The sequence below is a fragment of the Epinephelus lanceolatus genome, chromosome 16, assembly GCF_041903045.1.
Source record: "Epinephelus lanceolatus isolate andai-2023 chromosome 16, ASM4190304v1, whole genome shotgun sequence".
Classification (NCBI taxonomy): Eukaryota; Metazoa; Chordata; class Actinopteri; order Perciformes; family Serranidae; genus Epinephelus; species Epinephelus lanceolatus.
Window position 1 is genome coordinate 10362875 of NC_135749.1, and position 13220 is coordinate 10376094.

At 40.7% G+C, this 13220-nt stretch overlaps 1 protein-coding gene across 1 annotated transcript in view; it reads right to left on the minus strand.

Annotated features, from left to right (window-relative positions):
* The window catches only part of thsd7aa (thrombospondin, type I, domain containing 7Aa), a 167940-nt gene that overhangs the window by 15234 nt on the left and 139486 nt on the right, over nucleotides 1-13220 (minus strand). Inside the window, exons 21-24 of the mRNA XM_033636731.2 lie at nucleotides 10519-10664; nucleotides 8221-8395; nucleotides 5446-5619; nucleotides 4776-4871 (exon numbers count right to left, since the gene is read on the minus strand). Of these exons, the coding sequence (XP_033492622.1) occupies nucleotides 4776-4871; nucleotides 5446-5619; nucleotides 8221-8395; nucleotides 10519-10664 (591 nt within the window). The remainder of the gene's footprint in view (nucleotides 1-4775; nucleotides 4872-5445; nucleotides 5620-8220; nucleotides 8396-10518; nucleotides 10665-13220) is intronic.

The following is a 13220-nucleotide window of genomic DNA, read 5'->3' on the forward strand; positions in this document are numbered from 1 at the left end:
GCAAAGGTCAAAAAGGTTAAACTCAAGTGTCACATGCTGGCAGTTGGTGTTTCTGTCACTGTAAGCTGTAAGAAACAGCGTCAGATCTTTAGATTGTCAATAACAATATTACAGTCTGGTAAAAAAAAACAACACCAACAAAAAAATCCATGAACAGAGACAATTATGGCCCAGTTTCTGATCTGCTTTTCACTTCAGTTTTTTTGAGCTGGAGGGGATGAGTGTTACAAGCAGCTACAGCATCTCTGCTTCTGTCTCTCCTTACATAAGGCTCATTACAATGATGCATACATGGGTAGTGGTGCTGAAATAATTTGATAATTAGCTCAGTTTAAAAAGCACTAAATAATTTTACTCAAATCCCTAAGGCACTTGTTTTTATTTCATCCTTTGGCAGACACATTTCATGAAGGCTGAGAGTAAGTAACTATCTGTGCTGTCTAAATCCCCCTTATCACTGATCAGTTCACAACAATGTGGCTTCCTAAAGGGTAATAATGCCTTTGGCGAGCCATAGCAGTCAGGCTTCCATCCTGCTCTATAATAAGACATGCCGTTTTGGATGACACCGTGAACTTGCTGCAATCTTTGTAAATCTGCCCAAGTCTTTTGACATGTTTGATCACCACTAAACAGGCTGCTTTCCTTTAATTTTGATGACTCCACTTACAATTTATTAGAATCATGTCCTCCGATGTATGTATGTTGGTGGCTTCAAATCAAGCCTAATGGTTGATGAAGGTGTCCCACAGGGATCAATATTAGGCCCACTGCTACTTATTCTACTTATTGCCTTCTTATTACTTTAGTGCAGAGTTTTATGCTGATAATACCATCAAACACAAAAATGTGGTCAATGTTTGCAGCTAAATAACTGTACAGGAAACTCTGGAGGATCTTTACAACGAACAGTCACACAAGAAAGAAGAATCCACCCTGTCTGATTGTTCTCATCATTTTGTTTACATCAACAGTTTCAGTTTCTGCCATATGGAACCCTCTTCAGAGTTCTTCTAGTGAAAACCAACTGACTCAAATACTCCTTTATACCCTCTGCCATCTTCCTCCTATTTTTTTTTAATCTCTAATTTGATTTTTTAATCTTTAACCTTTTTAAAAAAAAACAAAAAAAAACCTTTAACCTTTTAAGTTTAAGTTTATTTACTTTATTAATCCCCCTGAGGGGAAATTCAATGTTTTCACTCTTGCTTGTCAATTACACACAGGTCCGAAAGATACACACATGCACAAACAGGACCTATACATGCACAAAGTGAAGAGATGAGAGGGGGACAGTCATGTGCCCATTGAGGCTCAACGTATAAGAAAGACACTGCATTCAAGATCAAACTTGGACAAGCAGCACAAGCTCTATATGTAAATGTTTTCAAACAGCACTTTCTGGTTTGATAAAATCAAAGAGTACAGGCTTAGGAGTAACTGGCTGGTTTGGTAAAGCATGTCTGGTTCACTTCACCACCTATCATTAAGAGCGACGCACAGCCATTCCCCTTAACTTTTCAATGGAATACATCCTGAACTGTTTTACACGCAGGAGATGAGACCCCCAAAACAGCAACAAAACAAAACTCAAAATCAAGAACTCAAAGCTTGTTTTTCTCTTAAAAGCAACCACCTTTAAGCCAAAGCAAACTGCAAAAACTGCAAAAGGCCTCAGCAAACCTGAGTTTTGCATTATTAACTTGGTAGCTGCTGAGATATTTAACAACCTTAGCTGAGTGCAAATCGAACGATCATGACATGGATAGGTTAACTTTAAAAGTGCCTCATTTAGACACTGAAACGGGGAATACTGTTTTTCCTCCTTTTGTGCAGTCTACTACCGGAATGAACTTCAAGACATAACCTTCTGGATAATTCTATAGTCCTATTATTGCTGTGATATAAAGTGTCTGAGGACAAAGGCAGGAGCTTTCATTTCTACCACTCAGTTGATTTACTCAGGAGTAAATCAATACACTGACCAATTTACAAAAGGAAAGATACTATTTACAGTAGAGGGGGATATTTTTAATATCATCCACTTCCTGACTGTGAATCCACAATTTTGTCAGTATTGAGGTTAGTATGATTTACTAGTCAGGTTCATCCAGGGTTTTGCTGAGTTTCATACTATGGCTAAGGAGTGTGTATTCCCACTGGGGATAAAATAAGCTGGATAACGTAGACAGACGGTACAACTGACATTGATCCAACCAGCAGACATTCAGAGAAAACACATGCCTGCAAAAACATCTATCAGAGCTTCTTGAATATTTATTAGGTGGCATGCTTGTGGAGGGGAGCTCAGTATGAATATTCATGAGGGGAACGCCACTGCTTGCAAGAAAACATTAACAAGAAGAAAAAAGATGCAGTGTGCCAATCAAAATGGCCGCACATGGTCACAGCATCTGGAGTGGGTGCGCCGACATTCCTCCTTCACTTAAACTCATGGCTGATTGTATGCTTACCGAACCCAGAAATATGACATGGCTCCAGGCCTGTATGAAGCACAAGCTGTAAATAAATGCTGATGCCCTGACGAGAGGGAAATCATTCTTCCATATAACGCTTCAGATCAAATGGCATATCAGCTGAGAAATGATGCTTTGTGGAAGTGGGAACAATGCTGTCAGCTCTGAGCTTAACCCTGACATGTGATGGACAATGGGATTAAATTTTGACTGTGGCACTGCTCCGGATTAAAACCTCATCTGCTTACAGTTTCCTGGAACTTGCTGTCAAAAAATGCTGGAAAGCTATCTGGGATTCTGACACTCTGGAGGAGACAGTTTTAAGTAACCTTATCTACATTATCACCTTGCCAGACCTCACGTGTCAGAGCTGTGCGGCGGCAGCTTAACTCATTTAGGTCACATCGATGCTATTTGACTCGAGTCAAGAGTGCAGACTAGTCTACAGAGGCAGTTTAAGCATTCACAACATTCAGGGTCTGATTTCACATGGAGAGATCTGACTTTGATCTAAATTGTCAGACTGTAGACATCTCAGTTCATTGGTTGCAAAAACTGTCTCGTTTTTGATTTTCTTTTGTTGAACTAAGTGGACGAAATGAGAATCTTTCAAAGCCAAAAGGAAAAGATGAAAAAAATGACACTGAGTTGTTTAAATTCAAAATGGCATTTCATGTTAAAAATTCAGTTTGGGACTGTACAAAAATCATTAGAGGGGTCAGTTAGAGGAGAGGGTTATTTTTTCTTTCTGCTCAATGGAGGGTGGTCTAAATAAACAAAAATATGAAAGCTAAGTAAGACCTTCAGCAGCTGCAGTTCTGGTACCTTTGCCCCGTTACTAATTCAGTGGTACAGTGTTAATAACTTTACTTAGTAGTGTGAGTGCGATTGTTTGGACTGTTCAGTAGGGGTCACATTCTCTTTTGTTATGTGGCCCAGAAATTTGGGACTAAAACAAATCAAATCAAATCAAATCAAATCAAATCAAATCAAATCAAATTAATACTGCAGTATTATTTTGCAATACTTTTTTATTTGTCAAGGGGAGGGTCAACAGAAAATATTAATAACTTGGCATCAAGGTTTGCTTTTTAAAATAAATTACTGTCGCCCAATATTCATTATATTGCCCTTTATGAGTTTTGCAAAAGCAGAATAAAAGGTGAAAACAGTTGGCTAAATAAATAGTCAAATATATTGAAATGAGGGAGAAAACAGGAAAAGCTTTAAGTAGTAAAGCAAAGGTTATTATGGATTCTGAGTTTGTTGCACCACAGAAAAAAACCACCTAGCCAAATTTGTATGATTAAAAAAATCACTATGTATATAAAATTAGGTATAAAATTTGTGAAAAAATAAGCAGCATTTTCTGCTTTGAAACACTGGGGCATGCCTGCTGAAGGTCTGTCTTGCTGCTCCAATATGGCGGTGATATTGATGTATTGCAGCAGTGAGTTGAAGCAGTGAATGTGGCATCTATATGTGACAAAGTACAAAGCAGCGTTCCAAGTAAGTTGTTAATAACTTACAGAAACCTTGTGTGCAATAGTCCACCTTCCACCTTCTCAATCCTGACAATTTTGCATAAAGTTGGCAATTTGCAGCCAGGCCGGGTTTGCTGGTTGTTCATTAAAAAGTTCTATAGCACATCTAGACATTGTGCTGAAGATATTTGGTGACCATTTGTCTGTTTTGGTCATGACAGTGTGATAAAACAGTGTTCTTAGTCATGAGAACAAGCTGATAATTGTCTTTTTTTTTTTTGCTTTAATGCAACTATTTAACTCACTTTTTACTAATCAAATTACAAAGCTACGACTGGTTAACACAACAGAGAGTCTACACTGCGTCTGTATTTTAGTAGCTTACTAGTCTGAGTGGGCGGAAGTTCGCTGCATAGATCAGCCTCTCATTGGGCGGAACGAGCCACCCGCTGAAGTCCCGCCCTACCACCTCCGGTTGCAGTTTTCAACACATCCTTTACTAACTTTTGTGGTGTTTGATCTTGCGGGGATGTAGCCATTTTTCTGCCATGGTTCGCTTCCTGTAGGTGATATTTTTGTGGGCGTGTTACACCAAAACCTGTTTCCCCCTGGCAATATTTTTTGCAAGCGCACCATTGCTGTGGCACCGCCCAGAACGATTGTGATTGGTTGAAAGAAATACAAGAAATACAATCTTAAAGTGAGAGTCGGCCCAGCCAGACCTTTCTTTTCTTGAGAAAGGTCTGGTGAGCGAGACTAGTAGCTTACACTCAGTAGCTATCAACAAATTCACCCAGAAGAATATTCTGCTTACCTGTGACATTTAATCCATCTGAGCGCTGACACCAGACTTGGCGAGATGAACCCCTCCATGGTCCAGTCCTCCACTTGTATTCAAAACACTGACCCTCTGCAGGGAGAGCATGGTCATGACTTTGTTAAAGCTTTAATAAAAACACCGTAGATATAACAGCTTGTCAGAGCCACTTAAGAACATATTCATAGTTGGTAAAAATGTCTGTGTTGATATGACATATTATATAGGTTCCGCTTTTATTTAAGTTTACAAAACCATTTCTGTGTATTTTGAATAGTGTATGGTAGAGGACTATACTGAAGTTATGTTTATATTTATTTATGTTTTAGAGTACAGGCTCAAGTTATTTACATCAGGTGTGCATGACAAAAGGAGATTGTGGATAACATTGTGTGTAAAGACAACATGCAGTGTTATGCAGTATTTAAGATGTAAATCTGGAAGGACTTGGCCTGCCATCTGTTTTCTTTTTTGTACTCTCAATAAACCTTGTTCAACTTTTTCCCTGCCTCGTGTCAGTTGTCTGTGCATCTTCAGAAAAGGATCAGAAACACGTGTCAAAACAGGAGGAACTCTGCTATGTTGAAACGGCCACTATACAGCTGTTCTCCTTTAATATACCTTTGTGAATCACTTTACTGTCTTTTTGAGTTCCAGCAGGACTGACCTGTACACGGCCGAGCCTCCAGCTCCTGTTCTGGACACTGCAGCAGGTTCTCTGGATCTTGTGCCACCACGGCTCGGGAACGGACCTGGACTGAGCCAAAACCCAGATCGTCCCCACCTACACAGCTCAGCTGGCACGGACTCCAAACAGTCCAGTCCGTCAGGTAGCACTCTCCTACAGAACATACAGAGAGTTCAACAACACTCAGAAACACTGTGCTGCATTCAAAGGAAAACAACAGTGTATTTTTTGCGAAAGCTAGCACATTTACTGAGGCCACAATTAATGATTTTAAGCATGAAACAACTGTCCCACCATTCATTTTAAAATATTTAACAGGTGACAATCACATATATCATAAAATTGTCAAGCATTAAAAGAACGAGAAGCATTTAAATAATGGCTGAGTTGTGACCAGCTTATAAAACCAGATGAAAAAACACTGACAGGGTGCTGAATCAACTGTACTCTTATTTCACTAATCAGCTCCACCTGCTTCTACTTTGCTCGCCATTAACTCACTGTTAAGCTAACTTCAATGCAGCACAACACAGCAGATGTCTACATTTGAGTCCGTGAGTTAATTTTTGACAATGTAAACAGTTGTTTGACAAAACAATTATTCTGCATTGCATTTGTCAAAGTGATGACAACTGAGCTATTTCTAAGAAAACTCAGCCAAGTGCATCTGCTGATAAAGGTGTGACTGAAAGCGTAGAAAACAGTAAGTAATTTTTTACACTTCTGCAGATGTTTTATATTGGCAGCAGAGGGAGAGGGAGGAAAAGCCGCTTTTAAGATGCTCAGACTTTTAATGTAAGAAAATCTTTAGTTTCATTGACAGGAGCTTAACAGCAATCAAAAGATCATCAGCGTGGTGATTGGAGAGAATTAGCGAGTGAAGCAGTTTTCCTGTTGAAAAGAGAGCAGCACAGTGCTGAGCATGGTGTGACTGTTATTAGAATTAGTGCTGAGGAAAGACAACAAAGAAAGAGAAAGTGTTGACTTGTCATTAACAATTTGCATTACAATTTAAAACAGCAGATAAAAAAGAGGGGATTTACTAAAATAAAGAACAGGCTTATAAAACAGGGGAAAGAGAAAAAAGGCCTCTTTAAAGGAAAAAAGGTTTGATTTTCTCTGCACTGTGAAATGCAATTATGCCAATTTTCAGCATTTGAACTGGAAAGCCTCCAAACAGCACTTCAACCAATCAGGGTTGAGTACCTTGAGGACTGGTAGATTGCTTGGCAACATCATAACAAACTGTATTTTTAACCTGAGCCATAGAACATTTGAAAGCTGAGGCAAAATAGGACAACTGAGTAATATTGGATCTTCAAAGCCAATCATCTGATCTTTTTAAGATGTCATAGAAGATAGGACACGTTTCATTCAAGCAAAGGTATCTAAATGTCGCTCACCAGCAGTGGAGGGTTGTTTGGCTGAACAAAGGTTGATAACACTCACTGAGGTGAAATAAAAACACCCCTCTCAGATATTCTCACTAAAACTCTGAACCATTTTTCATTACGATCACCTGAGCAGAAGATTCTCTGTTAAATAGGTTACAGTGCTCCCTTTGTAATATCGAGGCTGATGTGAGCACATGTCTTCACATTCAATTAATCAAAAAAAAAAATCCAGTAATTAAAAATAGAATTTTCTCTCTCATTCCTATTAATGTCGGTTTCCGTGAGAGCCAGTGGTTTTTCTGTTCAGAAGTCAGAATGAACACCAGCATGATGCAGATCTGAGAGTCCTCTCTGACCTTGTGGTCTCCACCAAGCCAATTAACTTGATGATGGGCTGATTACTCCCACACACGAGCTGGAGTAGTCGGTGTTAGTATACACATGTACACACATGCTTGAACAAATACGATACACACACTACAGCTGCTGTAACCACAGCCAGTTTGTTTTTCAGCAACCTGGAAGCAACTGAGAGATTTCCACTGAGGTATAATAAAACCAGACTGCCACAAACATCTGTCATCGGCTCTGTAAAAGCTCCCTGCTTTGTCCTCGGTCCCCCTCCTCCCACCTGTTAACATCAGTGCTGCATTGAGGGGCACACTCTGGAGCTCTTGAAGCTCCCACAATCAAACACACTCAACGGTGAGTGCTTCGAGGTCTTTGTTGTGATTGTAAAAACCTGGACTAATTATTATCGGTGGTGCTAGAGATCGACATACTGAATACTGTTTTATTTTTAATGTTGTCTAACCAGCTGAATGTTGAATGTCCATTCAGTACACAAGTGGCTAAGCTTGGCAGACACTGCATGGATGTCGCCAGATTTCAACCCCTAATTTTTTTAGAACTGTGCCTGAGGAGGCTCAGATTGAGGAAGGTGGCGTCTGAAGGATCAACGATGAGGTTGTCAGATAACTGATTGGATTTCTGGCAAGTCAGAAATTCTGTTCACTGATCTTCGCTCCAGCAATTCAGATAGACCATTTGCATCTTTCCAGGCATCTGCAGCTCCTTTTTTTTGCTTTGTGTTCATAGTAGAATTGCACTAAGGAACACTGCCTTTCTCTTTTTTGGCAACATTGTTGAGGATGTGATCATCCTGTTTGAATAAACTTTACTGAAATGGTCAATGGACACTATTAGGGTTTCAAATTTTGATTTAGAATAAGTAGTACTGGCTCTGTTGTTTGGTATGAGAACTGTTACAGAGATTATACCTGTAAACTTTATTTCCCAAGCTGTTCCACCACTCTGAGACCTCCCTCTTTTTCTGCCGGAGGCTCTGTTAACTTCTTACCTGGACAGGGTACAGTACAGGGCTCCTGCAGAACAATGTGTGTATCTCCGTCCACTGATGGCTCCAGATCTCCACACAGCTCATCATCCACCAGGCTGCTGTCCTGCTGACCCGAACCGTCCGACACAAAGCATGACACGTTCCGGAAGCGCAGGCCCTCTCCACACCTCGCTCCCTGATGATACAGAAAACAAACAAATGTCAGAGTCCAGCGCACCTCTACAGTATATCTAGAGTATATTGAACTCATGCAGCAAATGCTATCATGAAGGGCAAGTTGTTTACATTAAATCCAGGAGGGACTTCAAAGGATTTTAAGCTTTTTCCTCCGGACTTTGTAATTGATTTTTGTTAAAAAAAAAAAAAAAAAACTATGGTTGACAAAGAGCTTCTGTTCGTTATGAAAAATCAAAGAAAAAACAACAACTGAAGTCATCAACAGAAGTCCAGCAGTGTGTTAAAGTAATAAGATGCTTCAGGCAAGGAAAAATGAACAACGTTGAAGGTGTGGTGGGAAATGGGAGGAATACGAGGGAAAACAAATACAACAACAGAGAGAAGTCATTAAGTATTACATGGTCCTGTGAACGAAGTAATAAGGTGAGAGGAAAAACAACAAGGGTGGGGGATATGACCAACCACTGGCAGCTGTCATCTCTGCTGAATTAGTTTGTGATTTAATTTTTACATGCTAAATTTCAGTGACATTTCCTTTAGCACCACTCTCAGGACAAACTGGTGAGGCTCTAAGTGACTGGTCATACCAAAATGTGAAACAACAGATCTCATGCTGGGAACTTGGTAATGTGTTCACTATTTGTGTCATATGACACAGCTAATATGATAGCTAGCTTAAATCAGCACTGTCAAGATTTGCATTAGGTAAACTGTCTACATTTTCATCTCAAGGTCGGCCAAGTGAAAGCACGGTGTTGTCTGTCCTATTATATGGGCAAGTAGGACGGCTAGTTCCCAAAAACCTATTACTTATTTATTTCCAACTTAAAACAACATCCTCCCAAAGTTAAAATGGTTTTGGTCATTTCACAAGAGATTTATTTTTTGGGTTTTTATATTTTGTCTCCTCACTAGTTTGGAGGGGCTGGGGCTTAGCTGGAGAGAAATTATGGCACTTCCAGATCCCAATCATAATTGAACATTTGAATCAAGGTGTGGTGACAGTTGCTTGGTTGCTCATGTTGCCAGCGCTATCAATCAGAAGTAATCAAACCACACTCATACAGTTTTTGGCTGGATGGCAGCATGCAAGGCCAGCCCCACAAGCACAAGTCTTTCCATCCCTGACTGAGTGAGTGATAAAGTTTCATCATTGGTTGGAGTGAGTGACGACAAAAATGTTATTGGTGTTTCCTCATTGGCCATTGCTCTTTTGACATCAATAGCACTGACAGCACCATGAGTGCTGACAGTCCTGTATTACTGTATTCCTCATGTTCTGTAACCAGTGTGACATAATACCATGGTGGCATTAGCAAGTTAGTTGCTAACTAGCCAACACCTACATGAGTAAAATGTTAGAACTGCACAGCATAGGAAAGCACATTGCTGTAAACACTGTAGAGGCAGCATAAAAGCATGGCCGGAATTCACAAGCAAGCCCGCTAACTAGCCAGCCATGGTGGAAATGGGAGTTTTGGATGAAGAAAAGAGAGGATCGCATCATCAATTTGACTGAGGAACAGCCATCTCTACTACACAAGCGCTACATTTATTCAAGCGTTATTGTCTATTACATGTTAAAATGTCATAACAGGTGTCACCACGGTTGTGAGGAGAAAGTGGTTGAAACTGATTCAAACTTAAGTGAATATCAAGTGTTAAAATGTCAGCACAGGTGCCACCGAAATGACAAAATTCTCCTTTTGGTAACAGTCGCCGATGGCTTGAATAGTGGCCGATGGCTGTGCAGCCACCACCAGTCACGCAAGGACGTACATCCCTGACCGGAGCTGAAGAGGGGAGGGTTGTGTTTGATTGAGCATTTGGGCTAGAGTGCAACAACAGTGTTGTAACGATAGTCTGTGACTGAGTATCTGCCGCCACTTCCATTTTTGAAATGAAAAACCCTCTAGCATTTCATCCACGGTCCAGTTATGTACGAGGTTTTGACCTTGTTGTAATCAGTGATAAACTCTCTTGTTTTTTGCCCATTTAGTTGTAAATATTTAATGTTGAAGAAAATAAATGAGCATCCCAATATTGTAGTAAAGCCGCTAAGACATTATTGGCCAAACTTGATGCAGTCCCCTGACAGAAGACTGATGGAGGCCGACTAACCTCAGACTTGCACTCAGACCAGGCGCTGTATCTCCAGCTGTAGCACGGCTTCACCAGACAGGGCTTCCACTGCTCCATCTGGGATGGACAGGGCCTCCCGTCGCCCTGGGGAGCCTGGATCACTGTCCGCCTCCTCCAGAGCTTGCCTGCAAAACAGCAGATAAAAAGAAGAAAAAAAATGTATTATTTATTCATGAGGACATTGACTGAGAGGAGGAAGACAGTCAGGGTCAGACCAGCAGGAAGAGTGTGGATGTGTAAAGTGATTTGGAATATTATATCGTCTGTCAAGGTGACCTCTGGGCCTCTACCGCTGGAACTACAGTAAATTCTAAAATCAAAGCTGGCATTCGAATGATGGCCGGCATAAAAAGAGAGGCCAGTTGCTATTAAAAGTTTCTACTGCAACGGCTCCTGATTTTGTACCATTTCTACTCTACATCTGGGTGAATTTATTGAGTAACTTTATTTTCCAAGGAATAAAGTCTGAATTCCATTTTTTTCTGTCTCAATGTAATAATTTTAGCTGACTTAATCTATGGTGCAATTTCAGGGCTTCATCATACTCCCTGCAGCCATTTTTTAATATTCACATTCCTTTGTTGTGTTAAAATTAAACAGTGACTGTCTTAGGTTGGGGGATATGAGTAGGGAGGATGGTAGGAGTGCCCTTTACCAAATTCACTCTGCATTTTAACAAAGTGCCCCAGGGATGGGATGTGAGAAAACTCTCAATTAGCTGCTGTCTCAAAGGGAGTGCATGTGCTTTTTTCCCCACCGTATCACTTAAAACAAATACGACATTCAGCAATAATACTTCAAGCGGCACAAAATGAAAAGTAGGTCTCTAAAATCACAAAACTTTGAACATTCAGAAGTACATTTTGTGAAGTATTTTGGCATTAATACTGATACATAATGTGTCATTTTATGGTGCTGTTTTGAATAGAGACAATAAAATGTAAAACTGTATGATGTGCTTCAAAAAGTTTATTCTCAGAGCTCCAGGCTTTTTCAGAGAGATCAATACCTCCCATATTTCAAACACATGCAGGATTAATTGATATTATCTCCTGTGTTGTTATTGCCAAGTCCCACAACACTCCACTTAATGTTGAACACTATCAGGAACAAGTCCCTGGGTGATGTTTCCCCAGCAGCAGGTCGCAACAGCTGCCAGTTCATCTTCCAACAAACCAACCAGTGTGCATGAAGACAGGGAGCTTCCAAAAATCACTATGAAACAACGGGCTTCATGCAAGAACCAGTCATATGGACAGAGACGATCTTTAGCGGCACATAGGCTTGTCACGAAACCAGAACTTCAGTAGTCGATACCAATATCAGTGGATTTTCATGATTCTCGATACTCATTTGTGTGTGTCGGCTTTGTCGAGTGTACCAAGTGCAGCATGATGCTGGTATATGACAGCAAAAAGACGGAGACCTCAACACTTAAGAGGCACATGACGAAGGCTTGCCATGGAAAGAAAGACGAGAGTCAACCTTCAATGTCCACGTTCGTATCCTTAAAAAAAAGTCAGGTTTAAACCGGGCTCGGTCTCATAATTACAGTTAAAGGGACGGGCCGGGCTCGGACAGAACATGCACGGGCTCAGGTGGAGTCGGGCTGGATTTTTTGGGCCCGATCTAAGCTCTAGCACTTGTAGAACCCATTATTTCTAGCAAAGACGATGGAGAACAGGCGTTCTTCTTCGGCGCTCATCCTCGGCACAGAGTGACGCGTGTATACTGCCCCTTCAGTTCCGACAGGAATGGACACGGCCCACTGAGGGCAAAGTTGTATCCGGTATAAAAAACAGGTACTGACGTATTTCTTGCATGTTGGCATCGACTTGGTACCGAAGTATCGGTTTTCATGACAACCCTTGCAACTGATTTAACTTGAACATGTTGCATCAGTAAGAAAAACACTAAACGCCTTCAAGAAATAGTTCCTTATTTTAGGTAAGACACTAGTTTGACTTCTTGTGGAAAGTTAGAAGAGAAAACTAATATCAACCCTCTCTGCTAGAGCAAGCAGGCAAACAGCTCGCTTTGCTATGTACAAGCTTGTTAATACCCAAACATTTAAAGCTCAGAGATTAACACACTCTATCTAGTTATCTGTACACAATCAGAAAAGTAAATTATAGCTGAAAGCAGCAATGAATGGGCCGTCTCACCTTGCCACAGGTCTGGGGTGTTAGTAGGACGCCAGTTAATGCGGCTGCATATTCCCGAGAGTGTCAGACATCACACACACGACTTAAACATTGTTTCCTACATGGAGTGTGTGCTGCTGGAAATTACGTCTTGCAAATTGTGTACCACTCCCTGTATCCACTATGTGGTACTAGAGAACACAAGGTGCTGTATGTCATGTATAGACCCCTCCATGTAACTTTCATTTAATCAGATGATCTTTGTCACATACGGCTGACTTCCTGTTGTCAGTCAGTGGCGCTATGACTACTATAACTCAGTATGGGCCTGTGGATGTCTCCAGGCATTGACTCTTATCCAGCACGAGAATTTGGAGCTATCACGACAACTCAGTTGAAAACTCATGATAAAGCATCATCAGTGTCTTAAGGCTTTTCTGTGCATGCTTGAGGTGGATCTGGTCAACCTGCTACAACAAGTACATTAAAGTAAAACGTGATTTCCTGTTGCCAGTAGGTGGCACTATGACTAAATTG